Source organism: Mastigoproctus giganteus, chromosome 4 (genome assembly GCF_048544385.1).
Source record: "Mastigoproctus giganteus isolate SK-2022 chromosome 4, ASM4854438v1, whole genome shotgun sequence".
NCBI lineage: Eukaryota > Metazoa > Arthropoda > Arachnida > Uropygi > Thelyphonidae > Mastigoproctus > Mastigoproctus giganteus.
This window is the reverse complement of record NC_143578.1, coordinates 71,822,845-71,846,972: the sequence shown is the minus strand read 5'-3', so window position 1 is coordinate 71,846,972 and position 24,128 is coordinate 71,822,845. Positions and strand designations below refer to the sequence as shown.

The following is a 24,128-nucleotide window of genomic DNA, read 5'->3' as shown; positions in this document are numbered from 1 at the left end:
TGAAATACTCCTCCATATTTCACTGTTAAAATGAATATTTTATTGGGAAAGTAGTATCCCCCCCACATATGCCATTGTATAAAAGTTAGAAACTGATTCGCTTATATAACTAATTATAAGTGAGTACTAAGTATAATATCAAGTGGATCCGTGATCCCCGATGTTCTATGAATGCATAACTTCTATGCCATTCTGATAACATATTTGATGTTCAGTAGCTGATGTAACCAACTACCAAGCTAGAATATGTTCAGAGTAGTCCCCCCCACCCACATATGCCATTGTATAAAAGTTAGAAACTGTGATTCACTTATGTAACTAATTATAAATGAAGTACTAAGTATAATATCAAGTGGATCCGTGATCCCCGACATTCTATGAATGCATAACTTCTTTCATTCTGATAATATATTTGATGTTCAGTAGCTGATGTAACCAACTACCAAGCTGAAATATGTTCAAAAAGGCCGATTGAAGAATGGCTCCAACAGCAAACCAAAAGTGTTTATTTTTTCAGTAATATACAAGTTCACAGGTGGGCTGCATAAAATTAACATTGTATATCATAATGGCGAATAAAAGTATGAGTGAGGTTCAAGTCAGAGACAACAAACTGATTGGCACGTGAGTGTAACAGACTATAACATCACAGGTTTAGGTGACTGATTAATTGATGTAACAATTCAAATCAATCAGCATTTAACTGATAGTTTACTGATAAAAGTATGGATAGTTTTTCATAGATGCTTTCTTTACCTTCGCCAAATATCTGCAGACATTACTGAAATTCAGTCGTTTAGAAGGAATGGACTAATAGAAAAGATGTGATTAGTTTTCAGATCTTGAATAGCTACTAACAATTTAGCATCAGAAATTCTGCTTCAATTTTTCTCACATAACAAGTCAAGATATATTTGGATTTTAAAATATCCAATCATCATAAATTGAAAGCCCTGTCTGCATGAAGAAAAATTTTATTAAATTTTATTATTAAAAATTTTATAAGTATTTCAAAAAATTATATTAATAAGTATAATTTGCATCATTAAAAACTGACAAATTTTTTGGAGCAAATAATTAATTTCCTCACTATTAATAATGAAGATTCTTATTTGTTCTCCCCCCGCCCCCACTGTCAACCCATTTGGTAGAGTATGAGCTTGGCACACCCAGGGTCCTGAGCTGGATATCATCATCATTCTCTTTCTTGGTGATTCTTTCTTTCTTTCTTTCTTTCTCTCTCTCTCTCTCTCTCTCTCTCTCTCTCTCTCTCTCTCTCTCTCTCTCACACACAGGGCAATTCAGGAATTATTTTTCGCTGGTGCAACATAAGCCTCAGGCTTTCTTACACCATATGGCTAATAATAATAATAATAAAAATCAAAAAGTAATAAAAAGTAATAGGCACTGATATACTAAAATTAAAAAGGGGTAACAATTCTTTTATTAACTTCAAATTAATGGAAAAAAATTTTCTGAATTAAATCTTATACAGAAAAACAATTCATTTGAATATTAGTGAAAACAAATATTTTCCAAACAATTGAAAACATGTGTTCATGTATGTATCATTAAATTAAAAAAAAAAAAAAAAAAAAAAGCTTATCAACACTATTTTACAGTTGCTAAAGTTTAATTAACCGAACCACAGTAAAGTACTGCTAAATAAACTTAACAATTTCACTAAGCGTCTTCATCTAAGTGATAAAAATTAGATTCCTTTCAACTTTGTACTGGGAGAGAAAATCTCAGCTTCTTCTGCAAACATATAAAATTATAATTTTCTTGGAAATAAACTATTCTATACATTTGTGAGATTTCCTCCAAACATATACACAAATTTTAATTATGTACTTAATATTCATTTCACCATATGTAACAATTAAACTTTATGATTTGGTGCAAGCAACTCATTAAAATGAAATATTAATGCTTTAACTAGAAAACTAAATATTAGCAACTTTTCTTTACAAAATAAATTAATATAAATTACATTTAAAAAATCTTGGGAGTTTAATTTTAAAGCCAGGTCATATATTTGGTGTGAAATAAGGCATAAATGCAAATAGGCTATCCAAAAGTAACATATGTCTTATTGAAATGTGTACTTTAATCCACTCCATTGCCATCACTGCTCACTACACTATTCTGTCACAAAAATACTTCTGTAAAAAACTGGAATATGACCAGGAACCTTTGAAAAAAAATCAACATTATTCCAGCTTCAATATAAAACACAGCTTACAAGTCAATTACAAGAGTGATTTCTGAACTAAAATACTTTACTTTTGGGCATATTTATAAGCCAGCAGGGCAATAATTCTCTCTCCTCACAGATAATCCTATTAGACATGAGGTTTCCATTCCTCTTCATCACCGGTATTGTCAAATCCAGGATGGATGGAGGAGCGGCAAAGACCCCAAAATTTTTCTGGTTGAAGCTTCTTGTTCTGAGCAGTGAATTTCCATCCCATGTGGCATTTACATCTATCACACTCTGCTATAGTCCAAGCATACCTAAATTCATATATGAAATATAATTTGTGGTGAATATATATTTCAAAATATATTTCATTTTAGTGAATATAGGCATAACACAAGGGCTGTTCAATAAAGAACGATCATAATTTTTCATAAACTGTACTGTTTGGTATTTCTAGATAAGCTGTAGAATTCAAGACCAAACTGAGCTGCATCACATGCCAACTGTGCAGTTGATTCATGCACACAGTATGACCCCGGCGGTCAGTCAAGTTTATGCCTGTTCAGTTTTGCCTATGTAACAATGGATGTGACACATAAGGAACAGTGCTCTCAATTTCCCCCCCCCCCATCTCAAGAAAACCTCAACTGAAGCATATCAAATGTTAAAAAAAAGTGTAAATTCACCATAAATTTATGGTGAATTTACACTTCCATGTAGCACAGCTTGCAAATGGTTTAGAATGTTTAAAGATGGGTGTAATTCAATAACAAAAATCAGCGATTGTGGAGCTCCAAATACTGCTGTCACCACAGAAACCATAAATACTATTTCTTTAATCATGAGAGAACATTGTCATATAACAATTAGGCAACTGGCAGAGATGTTGAGAATATCAACAGGAAGTACTCCATGACCATATGACATGTGTTGCAAGACTACTCACACCTGAGCAAAAGCAATTTCATTTCACATGGTGATTTGTCAGAAGGTGCAATGGATGGTTATTGAAGATGGTGAAATTCTACACAAGGTGATAATGGCAGATGAGCCATTGCTCCATCATTTCAACCCAGAGAGTAAGCAACAACATTGCCAATACCAAAAAAAGCAAAAGTTGTGGCTTTTGCAGGAAAAGTTATGGTCATCTCTTTTTTGACATTCAAGGAATGATTTACCAGCATGTTGTACCACATGGAAATGTTATGGGACCTTACTACAGAACTGTACTGCACATTCTGGGATTACATTCATTGCAAATGACCACAACTGCATGCAGGTGGGTGGATGTTGCATCATGACAATGTGGGATCTCACATTGCTCATACTGTCACTATCATACAACCCTGACCTTGCACCCTGCAATTTTTTTTATTCCAAAGTTAAAGAAGGAGCTGCAAGGAAAACATTTCCAGTCATCAGAAGAGGTTGTAAAAACATTGTAGGCGACTCTCAAATTCATGTCAAAAAACAGCTTCCACTACGTTTTTGAAGAAGGGCAGAAACGTTGGAGTAAGTGCATTTCATCAAATGGGGACTACTTTGAAAAGGACCATTAAAATATGGATGATTAATACAGTTATGTTGTGAAAAAAACAAAACAAAATTATGATCATTCTTTATTGACAGCCCTCATATTAATACATCAATACAAGTTTAAGATATATTATAGTGTATAAATAATGTCCTGTCAAAAAATCAGACAAATGGAATGTACAAGTTATCTATCTGACTGCATCTGAATAACGAAGTTTTACTCCTTTTTGTCCAGGGAATTATCTTTTCCACCTAAGTTACTGCCATCAGAGGCTAGTAACTTGATAACCAACAGTAGAGGTTAGTACAGTTAGTAGAACTAATTTAAATACAGAAAAGGCTGCTTTTCTTTTTCTCTTCTTAGTAGAACCTCTTAAAAGAAAGATTTATAACTGGTAGAGAAAAACAAGGAAACTATCAACCTCAGCAGAAAACTCTATAAATTCACAGTGATTGCTTGCCCACAGAAATGCTTCACACCAGCGCCAAGCAAATGATAACATTGCCCTTTTAATGACTTTGAGAGAAAACAAAGTGATTCCTTAATCAAAAATATAACTAAAGAAACCTGATGGCAATAAAAAGCTTTAGTTGAAACAGAAAAGTCTGTGATTATGATGAAGTTTAGCATGATTTCTGAAACAAAATGGTAGCCTTGCATGAAGAAAATTAATTAGAGTACTGAAAAGGACTGCGAACACAGGGAGAAAAAAAATTGTGCTGTGTGTATTAGACATAATAGATGGTAATGAATTATATAAATAACAACAATAAAAACTTAAGGAATTCAATTTTAAGGTAACTAAAAGTAAAACTCCATCTGTTCAACAACTTTATTATTGTGAAACAGAATCACAAGACTTAAATACTTGCATAATCTGTATTAAATGTTTTGTTTGTAGTGCTCAAGACAGTCTAGAATTATATGAGTGTAATTCTATAATGGTTTTCCCAATTAACAAATCTTGACAAAATTTTGCTAACTGAAAGCCACCTTGTGGATATACATGTTTTATTTCCTTCACCTCTTTGATATGAAGATTCTGAAACTTCTGTAGCCTTTCTTTTGCCTTAAAATTTCTTCTCATGAAATACTACATAGCACAAGAATTTCATTCTATTTGACAAGTAAACTTATCACAGCCTTTTCTGCAAAGCTCAGTATAATAAGCCCTTTGCTTTTCTTTAAAAACTGGTAATTTGCCACTCACATGACCCATATAACAGTTGCACTGTCTACAGAATGCTATGCAGTGTCAATGATAACATGGCAAATTTTGTGACTGCATTAATTGTACAGCAGCAAATAGATGTATAAACAGTGCACTATCATAGGATATGTTTACCAGGGGCAAAACTTGATGACATTGTAAAGCAGATATCAACTCTTTTAAGGGCACAAAAGGTGATATTGTTGAACATGTCAGAACTAATGACATTAAGAGGAGATCTGCGGACTTACTTAACAAGCACAATGTTTAACTTGCGTCTGTTTTTCAATGTTGAAAAACAGACTCAAGTTAAATTTGAAAGTGTCTGCAATTCTACCTAGACACAATAGGAGTGAGTATATGATGAGAGTCCTGTCAATCATTTTGACCCTGGAGTGAATGTGCAAGGCACATGGGGTAAAATTTTCTCAGAGTGGTCTATGCTTGTTAACAGGAGTGACTGCTCCTACATGGATGGGATGCACTTAAATATAAATGGTACAAGAATATTTGCTGATGCTATCGAAGTAATGTTGGGTGGATCAGAAACTGCTATCTTGGGGTGGGGAATATGCAGACTAATAGATTAACAATAGCTGCAATTGAAGGTGATTCTTGCAGTCTATCTATTGGAACAAGCAGCAGCCTGAAAAGCAAGATGCTAAGGATTTCAAGAACTGCTGGGGTTCATCATGGAACAAGTAAATACATGGGCTGTATCAGGATAACTAAGAGTAAGAACAGGTGCACATATACTTGCATGAACAACAATGCCAGGAGCATAGTAAATAAATTTGATGAATTTGAAGTGCTGGTCAAGACATCAAATGTGGACATTGTTGGGATATCAGAGACATAGCATCAGATGGATTTAAGGGAAGCAGAATTTAAATATATGAAGAATACAATGTGTACAAAGAGGACAGACAAGATAGGAGGGAGGTTATGCGCTTAGTTAAGAAACAAAAAATCTAAGGCAGTGCATCCAATGGCATGAGTGTCCAGTGCACTGTTGATTCAGTTTGGTGTGACATAAGCACTGGTAAAGAAAAAAGAAAGAGTAGAAGTGTATTATAAGCCTAATGACTATGATGAGTACAACGAACAACTGTACAAAAAAAAGAGTGGGCCAGTAAATCAGAATATTTTAAAATGGGAGATTTTAATTTTCCGGATATTGACTGGAACTTGTGGATTGGTCACTCACGCAATAGCAAGACTTTTGTAGATTTATTGGATAACTGTTTTCTACAGCAACATGTTCCAGAGGGAACTAGAGACAGTAATACTCTTGATCTGATCATTAACAATGATTATTCATGCAATAAGAATTTGCAGATAAAGGAACCACTAGGCGGCAGTGATCACTGAGTATAGATGTGGGATTTACATAAAGATGACTACAGTGGTCTCAGACAGTTTTTAAATTCTATATAGTAGGACCAATTGATGATTTACCTTCAGCAAATTCTAAATGGTAAGCATTCAAGGAATTAAGCATGGAAGCTTAATTCCTTGAATGCTTACCATACTAGGATTTCCATACCAAATAAAAAATACTGTCCAGGTTTAGGCCTAAAGGGATGTCAGATGAACTAATGACTCATAGCAGAGAAGACAAATGCATGGGATGAATATAAATTAACAGGCAACACAGAAGCCTATGGTAGATATAAGCTAGTCTGTTAATCAAGCCAGAAATGAGGTTAGTCAAGTGAATGCGGATTACTAAAATATTTGGCACAGAATGCAAAGAAGAATACAAAAGGCTTCTTTACTTATGTAAAAACTAGAAGGGAATAAATCAAACCGGAAAATTTTTTAGGTAACTGGAGGCCAAAAGTTTATCAAACTAACAGAGAGCTAAATGATTTGGTAATAAGTGAGAGGAAAAACTGAAGAGAAATTGTTGAAGTTAAACACAAGAAAGGCACCTGGGGTGGATGGGATCTATCCAATTATATTAAGGGAGGCAGCGAAGTAAGCAAGAAAAACCTTAGCCATAATTATGAGAGCATTCTTGGACTTGGGGAGGTCCCCACAGACTGGAAATGTGCAAATGTATCCCCAATTCACAAAGGGGGAAATCAAAGAGTGACAAGTAATTATAGACCTATTAATTTAACTTCTGTTCAGGGAAAATAATGGAGTCACTGGTTAAAGAAGTATTGCAGGATCATCTAAACAAGACTGCAGTAATAGTTCAGACCCAGCATGTATTTGTTAAGGTTTGTTTGTTTGTTATTTGGTTTTTAGGAGCATTAGCAACTAAGGTCATATTGCTCCGGGGATATGCGGTGGCCATTCCCTGACCTTTCCGCATCCTCCGTATTTGGTGGGCACGGGCTCAAACCCTGGTCTAACAAGAAGCGTGTGCTACGCACTGCTGCTCCTGCCCACCTAGCTACGGAGGTGCCTATTTGTTAAGGGCAAGTCTTGTCTGACTAATTTGATTGGATACTATGATGTGGTCACAAAGGAACTGTATGCAAAAAATAATTTTGATATCACATATTTGGATTTCAGGAAAGCTGTTGATATTGTTGAACATAAAACACTGCTGAAATACTGAAGAAGTATGGCATTAAGAGCCAGTTGTGCTACAGACAAAGAGATGCTTGAGTGGGAGAAGGTAGACAATGCTCTTTGTGAACTAATGTTATTAGTGGATTCCCCCAGGCTTCAGTGTTGGGCTTACCATTGTTTTCTATATTTATCAATGATATTGATGAAGGCATATCAGGCTTAATGTCCAAGTTTGCAGACGATACAAAGATTGGCAGGGTGGTTAATAACAGTATGCTACTGCAACTAGGAAAGTTAGACATATGGACTGAGAAATAGCAACTTAAGTTTGACATGCAAAGTTATACATATGGGTAGCAGTAACTCTATAGTAATGTATCAACTGTGTGGTACTACACACAGGATAGTAGAAAATGAAAAAGACTTGGAGTAATTGTGCAATCAGATATGTAGTTCTCTGAGAAGTCTAGACAGGCTTCCAGGCCAGCTCATGGGGTTTTGTCAATGATATACAGGAATTTTGATAGCGAGATTAAGGAGGTGATTATACCATTGTACAATCACCTCCTCAACTCAAGGCCTCCGTAGCCAATTTGTCAGGAGCGGGAGTGCAGTAGCACATGCACTCTTTGAGCGCGTTCAAGCCCTTGACTGCTAAATACGGTTGATCCGCCAACCTGCACTGGACCAGTATGGCAGATTATGGTCTATTTCCCTCGGCATGAATTGTTGAGGCTTCCATCCTGCAGTGGGTTGATAATGGCTGCAGTTTACTTTACTTTACTTTATTTTTGTATAAGGCAATGGTCAGGCCACATCTTGAATACCATACAGGTCTAGAAGTCTCATTTTAGGTAGCCAGTATATCATTGACAAATTCCTGTATATCATTGACAAAACCCCATGAGCTGGCCTGGAAGCCTGTCTAGACTTCTCAGAGAACTACATATCTGACTGCACAATTACTCCAAGTCTTTTTCATTTTCTACTATCCTGTGTGTAGTACCACACAGTTGAAAAAGGAGTACAGAGAATGGCAACAAGACTGGTGATGGGAATAAAGGTGTGCTCTTACCAAGAAAGACTTGAGTTCTGCAAATTGCAACATCTGGAGGCTAGACACCTGTGAAGTGATCTAATGGGATGCTTCCTCTAACTCAGATTGCACATATGAGGTGGCATAAGTTCAAACTGAGGAAGGATGGTTACATAACAGACATGCAGAAGTTTGCCATTAGGCATGAGTGGTTAATTGGTGGAATAAACTTCCATCCCCTGACAGCTTAATTAATAAATTCAAAGAACTAGACAAACTATTGGAGGGAATGGATAATTGAAATGGAAAGTGGTTTCTTTTTCTTCTTTTTTTTTTTTAACTGATGCCATATAAGCTTGTTTTCTTGCATCATATGCCACTACTAATGCTAGTACTAATCATGTTGTGGAATGGATGGTTTCCCTCCAATAGTTTGTCTAATTCTCTGAATTCAGTTCTCATTTGGGTACGTGCTGCAGGTTGTAACAAGTTTTTTCTAGCAAATTGAAAAACAGAGCAGAGTACTCAGTTCAAATGTGTGGCACTGTAATGTTGAGTTAGTGTGGTGTGATATAACCATTGGAAAACCAAAAATGAGAGTAGAAGTATATTAGAGGCCAAATGTCTATAATGAGTATAATAAAAAACTATACAGAAAAATTTAATAAGCCAGTAGATAAGGATATCTTATATTGTGAGATTTTAATTCTCCTGTTGACTGGAACTGGCGGTTAGCCACTCACATGGTTATCAAACTTTTCTGGATTTATCGGATGACTGTTTTCTTACCTACCATTAATTACTTTACCAAAGTGGCTCATTATATCTAGTAGCTTCTAAATTAACACATTATAATGATTTCATTATTATGAGAGGGAATATGTTAAGAAGACAACATTTAAAATTTAATATTTTAAACAACAAAAACAAGGAATAAGTTCAATTAAAGTAATGAATTAACTTAATTTCAAGAAATAATCAAAAAGGAAAACAAGCTATTAGTAGTGATTTCCAAACTGTTCATAAAACAAATCAATAGTTCAAAGTCTGTCACTCTCTCTATCTCTCATTTTTTTTTTTTTTTTAAGAAAACGCAAACATGAAATAAATAAGAAATTATTTCAGAAGTTGACAATGTTGTTCTGTAAAAACAATGAATTCTTTACAGGAAGACAAAGCTATTTACAGTTTTAAGAAATAAATATACTGGGTCTATCAGAATGTCTTATAATGTTGGATTTTAACTTTTCAGATATTGACTGGAATTTGTGGATGGTTACTCACACAGTAGCAAACATTTCTGGATTTATCAGATGACTGTTTTCAATATCAGCATGTCAGAGGCATAAAGAGAAAACAATACTTTTGATCTAATTATCAGCAGTGACTCTTCATGCATTATCTCCATATAAAAAAAAAAACCCACTAAGTAGCAGTGATCATAATCTATCAGTGTGGATTTATTTAAACATAACTACTGTCAAGAGTAAAGGATAGAATTTTGCTTTTATAAAGGTGACAACAATGGTCTCAGCAGTTTTTAAATTGTTTTCATTGGAATCAACTGGATATTCTAAATGGGCAGTTTTCAGGGAAGGATTCATAGAAGCCACTATACTTTTTATACAGGATACTCTTCAAGGTTTACACCTAAATGAATCACACTGGCCCAGCAGATTGGAATGGCATAACTATTGATGATCCCTGCTGACAGACTCAATAAATATTTTTTTTATCAAGAGGAAAAGTCCTTGGCTAAAAATGGGAAAAAAAGTAGCAAAGAATTCTTTGCTTATGTTGACAATAGGAAAAAAAGGGACAAACAACATTGACTCACTAGATATAAATGGCACAACTGATGAATCTGTTAAAACTGCTTACAAGCTAAATATTTTTACATGTGAAGAAAATTTTAGGGATGGGAACAACAGAAGTACACCAAGTTATAACTGGAAGTAAATGATTTTTGTTAAAACTGAGAAAAAAAGTAGAAAGGAAACTGCTAAAGCTAAATGTAAATAAGGCACCTGAGTCTGATAGGATCTATTTGGTTATATTAAAAGAAGCAGCAAAACAGTAAGGAGATATTTGACCATAATTACGAAAGCATCCCTGGATTCAGGGGAGGTTTCTATAGATTGGAGGTGTGCAAATGTCTTTCCAAAAGGGGGGGGGATTCATAGGGCAAAGTGAGCAATTATAGCACTGTAAGCTTAACCTCTTCTCCAAGGAAAATAATGGAGTCAGTAGATAAAGAAGTATTGCATATTTCAGGATCAATTATAAAGAAATCACAGCATATATTAGGTCAGAGAGGATTCCCCCCCCCCCCACCACCACACTTTTTGTACAGCTTAATTCTTTACCTTAGTAAAGAAACAATCTGTACAAAATGGAGTAATATGGCATTAGGGGCAAGTTACTGCTATGGATAAAAATATAGTTGAGTGAAAGAAGACAGAGGGTGATTATAAATGGGCATTCCTCTTCTTAGATTAGTGGTATTCCTCAGACTTGGGTGCTGGGCTTTTACTGTTTACAATATTTCTTAACGATACTGATGAAGGCATATCAAGTTTACTATCTAAGTTTGCTGATGATGCAAAGGTTGACAGGGTGGCTAATGACAACAATCAAGGCATATTATTACAGCAAGACCTAGAAAAACTAAATGGGCTGAAAACGATACTTGATTGCTGTTAGGAAATGCAAGGTATTGCATACAGTAATCCCAGAATAACATAACAATTAGGCAGTACCACACTCAAGGTGTTGGAAAATGAAAGAGACTTTGGGGAACTGTAGTGTGACAAAAAGTTCTCTGAGCAATGCAGGCTGCTAGAACAGTTTATGGGATTCTGTAGGTGATTAACATGAACTTTGTCAGCAGGGACAAGAACGTGATTATCTCATTTTATAAAAGACAATGATCGGGCCACATCTTGAGTAATGCATGCTGGTCTGGAAGCCTCATTTTAAGAAAGATGTGGATCTCTAGGAATGGGTACAAAAAGAAAGTAGATTAGTTAAGAGCACAAGGGGTTACTCTTATCACATGAGACTTTAGTTCTGCAAATTGCAGTACTTGAAAGGCACTGGATAAGACACATGATTGAAGTGCTAAAGGCTTTAAATGGATTGAATAGCTTAATGATGATGGCATTCTTACCCTTTCTAGGACAACACACACACACACACACACACACACACACGGGAATATAAACAAATTTAAAAAAGGTGGCTGCGGGATAGATGAGTGAAAATTTGCTTCCAGTCAGAGAGTAATTGAATGTTTTGGAACAAACTACCATCAGATGCTGTAGAAGTGAGCAGTTTGAATCATATTATTGGAGGAGCTGTACAGATGGAATGAATAGTTGTTTTTTTTTTTTTTTTTTTTTTTTTTTGAGTGATGTATGAGTTTGATTCCTTGTATCATTTTCCACTAATAATAAAATGATAATCATAACATGTGAAGAAGTTTTTAGGGATGGGGATACCAGTAGTATATCAAGTTATAAATGGGAACTAAATGATTGTGATAACTGAAAAGAAAATGGAAGATAAACAGTTGAAGAGAGAGAGAGAGAGAGTAATAAGATTAGTCAGGGACGTGAAAGGGTACTCCTATCTCTGTCAAAACCAGACGGTTCTATTGTCACTTCAGTCAAGGATAAACCTGACCTGCTAGCATCCCATTTTTCTTCCAGCTCATGTGTTAATGATCTTGGTAAAACACCTCCCACCATTCCCAACATGCTCCATTCAATGCCTCCTGTGGTCTTCTGTCAAAAGGATGTCAGAAGGATTTTGATGAATCTTGATGCAAAGAAAGCTCCAGGTCCTGATGGTATTTCTCCTCTTGTTCTCAAAACCTGTGCTCCTGAACTTACTCCTCTTCTTTGCCTCCTTTTTTCACTTTCTTATTCCAAAGGTGTTTTTCCTTCTGCTTGGAAATTTGCTCATATCCAGCCAGTTCCTAAAAAAGGTGACAAATCCCTCCCATCCAAGTATCGTCCCATTGCAATTACTTCTACTCTTTCTAAAGTAATGGAGAAATCAATTAACTGCCAACTCTTAAACTACCTAGAAACTGCCATCTGATCAACGATTGCCAGTGTGGATTCCATCAGTGTGAATCCACTGATGATATTCTAGCTTAAGTTACCCATTTATGGACAAATTCAATGGAAAAGTTTGGTGAAACACAAGCAGTTGCTCTTAACAACTCTAAGGCTTTCGATCGTGTTTGGCTTAAAGGTCTTCTAAACAAGCTTCCATCTTATGGTTTGCCAACTGTTTTTTGTAATTGGTTGTCCAGTTTTCTCTCTGACCGCTCACTGAGGGTAATGGTAGATGGCTCTCTGTCTTCTAACTTCTCCACTAATGCTGGTGTCCCCCAAGGTTCAGTTCTTTCCCCCACTCTTTTCCTCTTGTATATTAATGACCTTCTTCCATTGACTGGAAATCCTATCCATAGTTTTGCCGATGATAGCACACTGCATTCCACTTTCTATTTTGAAAAACCTTGCCTTGCTCAATCAGCTTCAACTTCTCAAATATCCGGTACCAATTCCTTAAATGCCGATCTTCGGGTAATTCTCCAGTGGGGCAAAGACAACTTGGTTGATTTCAATCCTTCTAAAACTCAGTCTTGTCTTATATCTCGCAAAAAAGAATTCTTCTGCTCCTAAGCTTATCCTTAGTGACACTCCGATTTCTAGGCATAATGATATATCTATTTTGGTCTAAAAAACTTGGTTTTCTCTTTCACTCTCTGTGTTACTTTTCTTTCAAACAGCTGTTCACTCTGTACAAATCGCAAATCAGCCCTACCATGGAATATTGTTCCCATATCTGGGGTGTGCCCCCAAACCTCTATCAGACTTCTTGATTCCGTTCAGAAGAGGGCAGTTAGGTTAATTAATAATTCATCTCTAACAGAGTCTCTCCACTCGCTGTCTCATAGACGTAATGTTTCTGCTGCATGCCTCTTCTACAGATACTTCCATGGGCACTGTTCTTCTGAATTGGCTTCTATAATTCCCGCTCTCTCTTTTAAAACAGTCCGAACACGTGCCGCCACCAGCCAACATCCATTTACTGTCCAACTTCAAACTCACAGAACCAACTTTTCATCTTCCTCGTTTATTCATTCAACTGCCGTTTTTTGGAACAACCTTCCTTCATATGTATTTCTTGAAAATTACAGAAGTTCTACAGAAGTTCAAGTCCAATGTCAACAAATATCTTCTTTCGTCTTCTCAACCTCCAACACAAGCACGGTAGTAAGTAGTATAGATTCTAATACCTCTCGTGTTTGGGGTTTACATAAAAAAAAAAAAATATATATTCAAAGACAGCACCTTTATGTGAGAATAAAATATTTGACATTTCAAGCTTAAAACAGTAAAGGTTGCCCCATTATTACAAAGTATGAATATGTTTAAAATGAAATTAATTTTGGAGAAGAAAGAGCCAAGGGATATATAATTTAGAATACACTCAAAATAACAGGTGAAATGAGAGCGGAAAAGCAACTTAAAATAAGCACACAAGAATAATGAAGTCTGAAATACTGAAGGAGCATGCATGCACTGATATAAAAACATATACTAGACTGGAAAGATCATTTTGTAGACAAAATTACAAAATTTTGTCCACCCCATTACAAAACATAGAAGTGCTCAAAATTATATGAACTATACTGTAATGACGCTTATTTTTAGAGGTTGGGAGCGAATTAGGATGAATATTCTTTACTAACACTGATGAGCCAGGAAATGTAGCTGAAAAATTTTAAACCACTAAAATAAAGTCCAGTCATATAGAAAAGAATTACAGGAAAAGTAGGAAAACACCAAAAACTAGTGAAAGAGTATTTCTTTTTAGGTTTAAAGTATCCCAAAAATGAAAAATTAGAGTGAATGGAATAAAATTTTTCGGAAGTGAAAAAAATATCTTACTACTTTAAAATTTTTAAGTTACATTTTCAGTCTAGACAATGCCAATAAGAACATTTAGGAATAAAACAATGCCATTAAAACATTGAAAAGATAGTTATTAATGTTTTCTTTAACGTGTTAAATTAAATCTAACATATTACAGTGCAAAATTAACTTTTTACAACAGAAAACAATTATATACTAATACTAATTAAATAATGAAATTACCCTGGAAACCAGCTATGTTCAGTAGAAGAACGACCCACAGTGATTAAGTGTTGAGCTTTATATACAGTTATTGTTTCATGAACATAGCCATTTGCATTGACGTAGGTACCTTGAGGGCCTTCTAGAGACATACTAAAAATATCACTGCGGTCTGCTGTGTAAGCTTCACAGTCTCGGCACTGAAGCACTGTGTACTATAAAGATATAAAAATATCACTCTTATGTGGAAAATTTTAATAGTTTCTAATCAGATAATAATAAGATTAAAAGTAATTGTTACAATCTACTGGAGAAAATAAAGAGCACGTCAGTGTCTACATATACAAACTATTAATGAAAAACTCTTCCTAAACAAGCCTCTGCTTACTGGAATATATTAAGAAATCATAATATTTAAAAAGGATGATTTTAAATGTTTATTTTATTATTTACCATAGTTTTATTATTTACCATAGTTTGTGTTATACAAAAATCATAAATGCATGTAACTTCCTGCAATTTTGGGAAGTTCAAGACAATTGCATTAGTGGTGTCAAATTGGCAAAATAATCAAACATATAAAAACAGGATTCAGTTCCAAGAGTGAAAGATTACATGCTTAATAAAATATAATTTTTTGCTAAATAAAATAATATTACTTACATTTACATGCAAATGAGTTGAATATAGATAAATTAATATTATTTTAGTATGTTATGCTACTAGTATGTCTTGCTATGTAATATTTACATAGCAAGACACACTAGTAGCGGAAATTGGGACGCCACAGTAAAAAGATTATGAATTTCAAAGGAATGTGATAATTGTTTGTCATGTTAATAACTGGCAAGTGTTACAGCAGATCATATAAGCCTTCTGAAGTAAATGTAGTAAATAAAGAAGGCCGAGGGTGATATACCAATTAAACTATGGCCCAGTAAGCTAAGGTAAATGGAGGAATAAGCAAAATCTGAAGAGGGTGGATAATTATTGACAAAGATATCCTTACAAAAGCAGATATCTGAGCTCCAGATGTCAAAATCTCTCTCTCTCTCTCTCTCTCTCTCTCTCTCTCTCTCTCTCTCTCTCTCTGTCTGTCTGTCTGTCTGTCTGTGTCAGGCAGGTGCCGTGAGTTATTGTTATTTGTTATTTGGTTTTTTAGGAGCATTAGCAACTAAGGCCATATTGCTCCGGGATATGCGGTGATCATTCCCTGATCTTTCCACATCTTTCCTATTTGGTGGTGATGGGCTCGAACCCCGGTCTAATCAAGAAGCGTGTACTACGCACTGCTGCTCCTTCCCACCTGGCTACGGAGGCACCGTGCCGTGAGTAAATACTCAGGGTAGGCAGTAAGCATTTATAAAGTGAATTGTAAGCAAAAGGCCTTGTTGCTATAAAACAATAAGTAAAAATATTTACTCACAGTTTTATTTGTAGATGAACTTCATTCTTCTCTCTTTGCTAGTACTAAAAATATCGGTCACTTTTTCACAGAAATTGTAGGTTGGACTTTGCTCCATTTTAATTACTTTCCTTTTTAATGGAAATTAAAGCAAGTGACGAAAGCCTTTCATTTTTCATTCTATTTCTGGTGAAGCTTTTGATTCTTTTCAAAAAAAAAAAAGCTGAAAATGACTTCTCAACAGAAACTGTTGTAGCTGGAATTGTTAAAATCAATTTCAGCAGCTTCACCACTTCAGGGAACATTTGACACTGTTGCGCATGGAAGACTATTGTACACATTGGAGCAGAATGGTATTAAGGGTAAGTTGCTACCATGGATAAAAGGATGGTTAAGTGGGAGAAGACAGACGGTGGTAATCAATAGGTGCTGCTCTTCGTGGACTAATGTTATTAGTGGAGTCCCACAGGGTTCGGTGTTGGGTCCACTCTTGTTTTGTATATTTATCAGTGATATTGATGAAGGTATATCAGGCTTAGTGTCGAAGTTTGCAAATGATACAAAGGTTGGCAGGGTTGTTAATGACAGTAATGGCAGTGTGCTACTGCAACAGGATCTAGATAATTTGGGCAGATGGGCTAAGAAGTGGCAACTGAAGTTTAACCTTGACAAATGCAAAGTACTGCATATGGGTAGAAGTAACCCCAGAGAAACGTACCAACTGTGTAGTACTACACTTAAGGTGGTAGAAAATGAAAAAGACCTGGGAGTAATTGTGCAGTCAGATATGAAGTTTTCTGAGCAATGCAGACAAGCTGCCAGGGCAGGTCATGGGGTTTTCTCAATGATATATAGGAATTTTGCTAGCAGGGAGAAGGAGGTGATTGTCCCTCTGTATAAGGCAATGGTCAGGCCACGCCTTGAGTACTGTGTACAGGTCTGGAGGCCTCATTTTAGGAAGCATGTAGATTTACTTGAGCGTGTACAGAGAAGGGCAACAAGATTGGTGAGGGGAATGAAGGGATCCTCTTACCAAGAGAGGCTTAAGTTCTGCAAATTGCAGTGGCTGGAGACTAGGCACCTGTGCGGTGATCTGATTGAGGTATATAAGGCCTTGAATGGGTTGAGCACGCTGAATTCTGATGGGATCTTTCCACTTGTTTAGATTACGAACCTAAGGGGGCATAAATTCAAATTAAGAAAAGACAGATGTAGAATAGATGTGCAGAAATTTGCCTTTAGCCAGTGGGTGGTTAATTGCTGGAACAAACTTCCATCTGTCGTTGTGGAAGTTGACAGGTTAAATAAATTTAAGGAGGAACTGGACAGGCATTTGAAGGGAATGGTGTGTTTTTTTTTTTTTTTTTTTTGGCCGATGCTGCATAAGCTAATACACTTGCTTTCTTGCATCACATGCCGCCACTACTACTACTACTACTACTATTTGTTCAAGTCCATTTTTAAACACAGAAGTAAGAAAATTTTGAATTGATTTATCCCGGAACACTTGTGCATTATAAATTCCAGCTAGATCAGTTTTGAGTCTTATGACATCGAAGGTGTCACCATAATTCTTTTCTAAACTTTCTAATGCACCCTTATCAATTTGACTAGCTAGATTTTGAAACTTTTTACTATCGACTAATGAAATAAATTGTAAATTTTTAAACTCACTGTATCTCGCTTCCATATCCTTCAAGATATCATTCAATATTAGACAGAATAATTTTTCTCTTTCTTCTTTAATTGAACGTTTTGTACAACATTTTGATTCAATCAAGTTATTTTCTTTGCAATATTCTTCAAACTTCTCATATATATCATCAAAATGTCTGCGCAGATTTTCGAGCAAATTTATTGTTTCATTGATTCTTTTAATGCAATACAGAATATCTATAATTTTAGTTTGTAAGATATTGAAGAGTGCGTTAGTTTTAATGAAAATTTTATCATAAACCATAAGAAGAAAGTATGTTGAATCTTGCGTTAACCAATTATAAAATCCATTGCTCCTCACAAAGGTATCTGAATCCCACAATAAAGGATTGCTGCTGTTAATGCTGTTGAAAAGTTCGCAAAGGTCACTATGGTAGTGTAAAATAGTTTATACTAGTTTTGAGTTAGAACTCCATCTCGTCGGTGCAGTCTTTGGAATGCGTTTCTGCATTTATGTCATCAAGAAATTGCATTTGTTTTGTAGTGACTGAAAAATGAGGCAAAACCCTCAGTGGTCTTGAAAAATACTGTGCATTCAGATATGATTTTTGCTGACTGAGACAGAACAAGGTTCGACTTGGAGCTGTTGTTGTTATTTGGTTTTTAGGAGCATTGGCAACTAAGGCCATATTGCTCCGGCGATATGCGGTGGTTATCAGCTTCCACGACAAGGGATGGAAGTCTGTTCCACCAACCAACCAACCGCTGGCTAAAGGCAAATTTCCGCACGTCTATCCTACATCTGTCTTTCCTCAATTTGAATTTATGCCCTCTCAGGTGATTATTCTGAGCGAGAGGAAGAATCCCATCAGCATTGAGCATGCTCAAACCATTCAAGGCTTTATACACCTCTATCAGATCACCTCGCTTGTGCCTAGTCTCCAGACACTGTAATTTGCAAAACTTAAGCCTTTCTTCGTAAGAGCACCCCTTTGTTCCATTCACTAATCTTGTTGCCCTTCTCTGTACTCGTTCCAGCAGCTCTACATCCTTCTTGAAATGAGGCCTCCAGACCTGTATACAGTACTCTAAGTGTGGCCTGACCATTGCCTTATACAAGGGAATAATCACCTCCTTATCCCTGCTAGAAAAATTCCTATATATCATTGACAATACACCATGAGCTACTCTTGCAGCCTGTCTGCACTGCTCAGAGAACTTCATATCTGCCTGCACAATTACCCCCAGATCCTTTTCATTCTCTACCACTGCAGTGTAATACCACAGAGTTGATACGTTGCTCTGGGGTTGCTGTTTCCCATATGTAGTACTTTGCATTTGTCAATGTTAAACTTCATTTGCCACCTCGAAGCCCATCTGCTCAACCTTTCCAGATCCTGTTGCAGCAGCATAGTGTCAGTAGTGTCCTTGACAACCCTGCCTACCTTTGTATCGTCTGCAAACTTCGACATTAAGCTTGATATACCCTCATCAATATCATTTATAAATACAGAAAACAATAATGGACCCAACACTGAGCCCTGAGGGACTCCACTAATAACATTAGCCCACGACGAGCAGTGTCCATTGATTACCACTCTCTGTCTTCTCCCCCTCAACCACCCCTTTATCCACAGCAGCAATTTGCCTCCAATGCCGCACTGCTCCAATTTGTGCAGCAGTCTTCCATGTGCAACGGTATCAAAAGCCTTTCTGAGATCCAAGTATATAATATCAAAGTTATTCCCTGCATCCAGTTCCTTTGTGACTGCATCATAGTATCCAATCAAATTGGTCAGGCATGACTTCCCCTTAACAAAACCATGCTGTGTCCGAGCTATAGCTGAAGTCTTGTCTAAATGATCCTGCAGTGCTTCTTTAACTAGTGCCTCCATTAATTTTCCTGGAACAGAAGTTAAACTCACAGGTCTATAATTACTTGTGTCAGCCTTTGATCCTCCTTTGTGAATTGGGGTGACATTTGCACATTTCCAGTCTGTGGGTACCTCCCCTGAGTCCAAGGAAGCTCTCATAATTATGGCTAAGGGCTTGCTTACTTCCTTTGCTGCCTCCTTTAATATAACTGGATAGATCCCATCCACCCCGGGTGCCTTTCTTGTGTTTATCTTCAACAACTTCTCCTCCACTTTACTCTCAGTTATTACAAGATTCTCTAGCTTACTGCTAGAGTTTAATACACCTCTGGCTTTCCCCTCGCTAAATAACTCCTCATGTGTGAATGTCGATGCAAAATATTCATTTAGTTTGTTAGCTACCTGAGCAGGATCATCAACAGTTGGCCCATCGATATCAAGTGGACCAATCTGATTCATCCCCTTCCTTCTAGAGTTTACATAAGTAAAGAACTCTTTGCTGTTTTTCTTTGCATCCCTTGCCAAAGATTTCTCGTAATCTGCCTTCGCCTGCCTAACCTCCTTTGTAACTTGGTTACAGATCAACTTGTATCTATCATAGGCTTCTGTGTCATGTGTTAATTTGTATTATGAATCAACAGGGCTTACCTTTATTTTTGATATAGGAAGCTTCTTTTCCAACTCTCCTTGTCCAACTCGCTAATAATTCATGGGGAAGGCGATATCAATTTTGCAAGACACTGTCATAAAGTTAGATTTTGGGGGTCTAAACTGGCTAATAATTAAGGATCAATTTTTTTCTTTTTGGTGCTGTGGCAGGAATTTTGAGTTAAATTTAGGGGTCTAATAATTGGATATGGGGTGGGGGTTGGGGGTTATTCTCTACATTCCTTAAGTCGGATTAGAACTTTTCGGGGTGTCATGTTCACAGGAAGAGAGCTACTCACAATTAATCCGAAACTTTTGTCTTATGTTGTAGTGTTTGTTCTTCACGCATGCGTATAAGTGACCAATCGTCGGACAATAGGAATGGCCTACGGATATTGATTGAAGTTGCATGTAGTTTCATCTTTAAGGTTTCTGCAATAAGTAGTTTGTAGTAGTTGTGTTGAATATTTATAATTTTAGTTTCATTAAAGCCGAATGTATGTCGTTCATTTATGGCGTGGAACGAAAGTTCTGATGCATTTGAACGACCCGCCCGCACAGAAGCTTTGTGTTGTTTTGCTCAAAGCTGTGCCACTCCCATGGTGGATCCTACGTAGACAGCGTCACAATTTTTGCATGGTATACTGTATACTAGGTCATACTGTGATTGGAATGTGGTATTTGAAGGTCGATTTCTGAAGAATGTGTATAATTTGTTCATGGGTTTTGCTATGATTTTCATGTCGGTTCCCTTGCATATTTGGTTAAGTTTATTGTACCAGTGCTCGATATATGGAATGGTGATGAAATATATTTTTTTGGTCTTGTCGGATTTTTTTGCAATGTTTGTTGCGAGGTTGTTGTTATTTATTTTATCACGGGCTATTGTTTTGACTTTGTTTATATAGGTTAGTGGGTAACCCCTATTTGAGAATCTTCTAGTTAGTTCATTTATTTCAGTGGTTAGAGAAATCTGGGTGGAAGAATATTTAAAGGCATTTAGAAATTGGTTCAGCATGACCGATTTTTTGTATGGTTGGGGATGGTAACTGTGGAAGTGCAGAAGCATCCCTTTATTAGTGGGTTTTCTATATATGCTGAAATTTAGTTTTTGGTCTAATCTGTGTATGGTAAAATTAAGGAAATTTATGGAGTGGGATTCTGCTTCAGTTTCTAATTCAAATTTTAGTCTCTGATGGATGTTATTAAAAACTTGTAGAATATTGTTTATGGTCAAGTGATCTGTGATGATTAGGATGTCATCCAGATATCTTCCGTAATATGTGATCTGTGGTATAAATGGATCAAGGTGGATTTTTTCTAATTTGTCTAGGTATAGTTCGGCAATGAGTCCACTAATGTTTAGGCCCATTGGGAGGCCAAAAATCTGTCTGTATATTTTTTCTTGGAATAGAATGTAATTTGCACTTACTAATAGTTTTGTTAGTTCGAATATTCTGTCTTTGGGGAGTCCGGTGTTATTAATTTTTGTGTTATCATCGTTTAAGTAGGCCCAGACTATGTCTAAGGCGTAGGGTACATTTACGTTAGTGTATAGTGAAGTCACAACTTCCATCTGTCGTTTTGGAAGTTGATAGCTTAAATAGATTCAAGAACTGGAAAAACTTTTGAAGCAAATGGATGGGTGAAATGGGAAGGGTGGTGTTTTTTACCTTTTTTTTTTTTTTTTTTTTTTTTTGCTGATGCTAAATAAACTTGCTTTCTAGCATCATTTGCCACTTATATTATTTTATTTTATTTTTTGGCTGGTGCAGCTTAAGCCATATGCTTCCTTGCACCGTGTGGCCATTGCTAATACTAATATGCATAATGCACCTGTTGTCTACACCTTATCCATCTATCTGTCTACATGTACCAACTCAAATTTCAACATACATATTTTTATGAAATTTTATATTTGGGTCTTAAAATTTGTTGAACCATTTCAAATTAAAATTGTGTGTGTGTGTGTGTGTGTGTGTGTGTGTGTGTGTGTGTGTGTGTGTGTGTTCTCATGTAATAACTCAGTCCCCCAGTGGATGGGTTTTATTCTTAACATTATTATGGACTTCTTTGATAAACTTGGTTAAGTATACTATTTCCAAGTTTTGTTCTGCCACATCACATACAAAGTTTAATGGTCTATGATCTGATACAAGCAGTTCCCTTGGATTTTTTTTTTTTTTTTTTTTTGGAAAATTATGAAAGGGCGATTGCATATATTGCAGCCTCTTCGCTGGTATTCTGAATTTTAGTGTGAGGGTGTAGGTTTGCCAGATCCCTATTCAGTTGAATCCTCTCAGCATATGTACCATGCTCAGGCACATTAAAGTCACCTGTAATGATATACCAAGCATCCTGTTCTGTTAACAATCCAGGTTTCCAGTTCTGGTGCTCTCACTGTGGTGGGCAACAAATAAGAATTAGTTATTATTATTAGCCGTATGGTGCAAGGAAGCCTGAGGCTTATGCTGCACCAGGCAAAAAAAAAAAATTCTGAATTACCCTGTGAGAGAGAGAGAGAGAGAGAGAGAGAGAGAGAGAGAGAGAGAGAGAGAGAGAGAGAGAGAGAGAGAGAGAGAGAGAGAGAGAGAGAGAGAAGGAATCACCAAGAAAGAGAAGAATGATGATATCCAGCTCAGGACCCTGGGTGTGCCAAGCCCATACTCACCAGATGTGAGCCCCTGGGGGTAATTTTGTAGCTGTCTCAGTTTAAGATAAAACATGGCATTCACAGCCTCAAAATTATTTGAATTACCTTTATCTCACTTAGAAGCTCAATTTCCTATTAAATATAATAACTACTTCTCTGCTTCCTTTCATTGAAATTCTAGTCTGTGACATTAAATGATGAATATATCAAATTTTATTTGATGTATTATGTGCAAAGATATTAATTTGCTTTTGTCCAGTTTGCTTTCTTTCGATTTTAGAATTGCCTTATTTTTACTCCTTTTGGCCCCATACTTACACTTTCTAGGACAGCTTTTTTTTTTCTGCCTCTTCACAAGCAATAATTGCAAATAACTGAGAAATTTAGTTCTAAGCTTCTGATTTCCAGGCTATTTTGAATTAACACTTGGAGCTGGATAACTTGGTTACAAACTTCTTATTAGTTATCTGTGTAGCTCTCAGGTGAATGTTTGCTCACTGCTTTTTCATGGACAGAGTAATTTCTTTTTCCACAAAAAGTGCTGTTTCCTATGCTACTTACTTCTGCCTTGTATTCTTTTTCATTTTTTATCCTAACCTGCTTTGATGTACTACCTTTTTTTTTTTTTTCCTTTCTGAAATTTCTCTCATTATGCATTACCCTAATAGTTCATCCTGTTTCCTATATTTGATATTTTCATTTATTCCCATATTTGTTATGACTTTGTCTGCTCAGCTTAGTTTCATTCTTTCCATTTCTTAGATTTTCCATCTCCATATTTCAGATTAGCATATATTTGTTCATTGCTCACATTTGCACTTGTTTTCAGGTTCTATTTTCATAATTTTGCATTCTGATTACATTCATTTCATTTGTGCATGGTCTTGTTTGTTCTAAGGGCTCTTCAATTTCTTTCATTTCATATTTTTGCCTTTCTTCTCTTAAGGATTTTACACTCACTGGCCAAAAAATTAAAAACCATTATTCCTATCTCATAGGGCCACCTTTTACCCAAATTACAGCCCTTAAACAGTATAGCATGGATTCCACTATATGTCTAAGGTCCAGCCCCAGGTTTTGACCATTCTTCCATCATGATATTTGTCAGCTGCTATACAGCCAACAGAGAACTGTGAAGCCAAACTGCCCATTCCAAGGTATCAGACATTCTCAATTAGAAAATTAGATGGTCAGGATAGATGTTCGAAATCTTGGGAATGAACTTGAA

At 36.1% G+C, this 24,128-nt stretch overlaps 1 protein-coding gene across 1 annotated transcript in view; it reads right to left on the bottom strand.

The window, feature by feature from the left end:
• Positions 1–2,013: 2,013 nt before the first annotated feature.
• Positions 2,014–24,128, bottom strand: part of LOC150086827 (protein cereblon-like) — a 204,849-nt gene continuing 182,734 nt past the window's right edge. Inside the window, exons 8-9 of the mRNA XM_090371601.1 lie at positions 14,686–14,879; positions 2,014–2,517 (exon numbers count right to left, since the gene is read on the bottom strand). Of these exons, the coding sequence (XP_090227727.1) occupies positions 2,346–2,517; positions 14,686–14,879 (366 nt within the window). The 3' untranslated portion in view covers positions 2,014–2,345. The remainder of the gene's footprint in view (positions 2,518–14,685; positions 14,880–24,128) is intronic.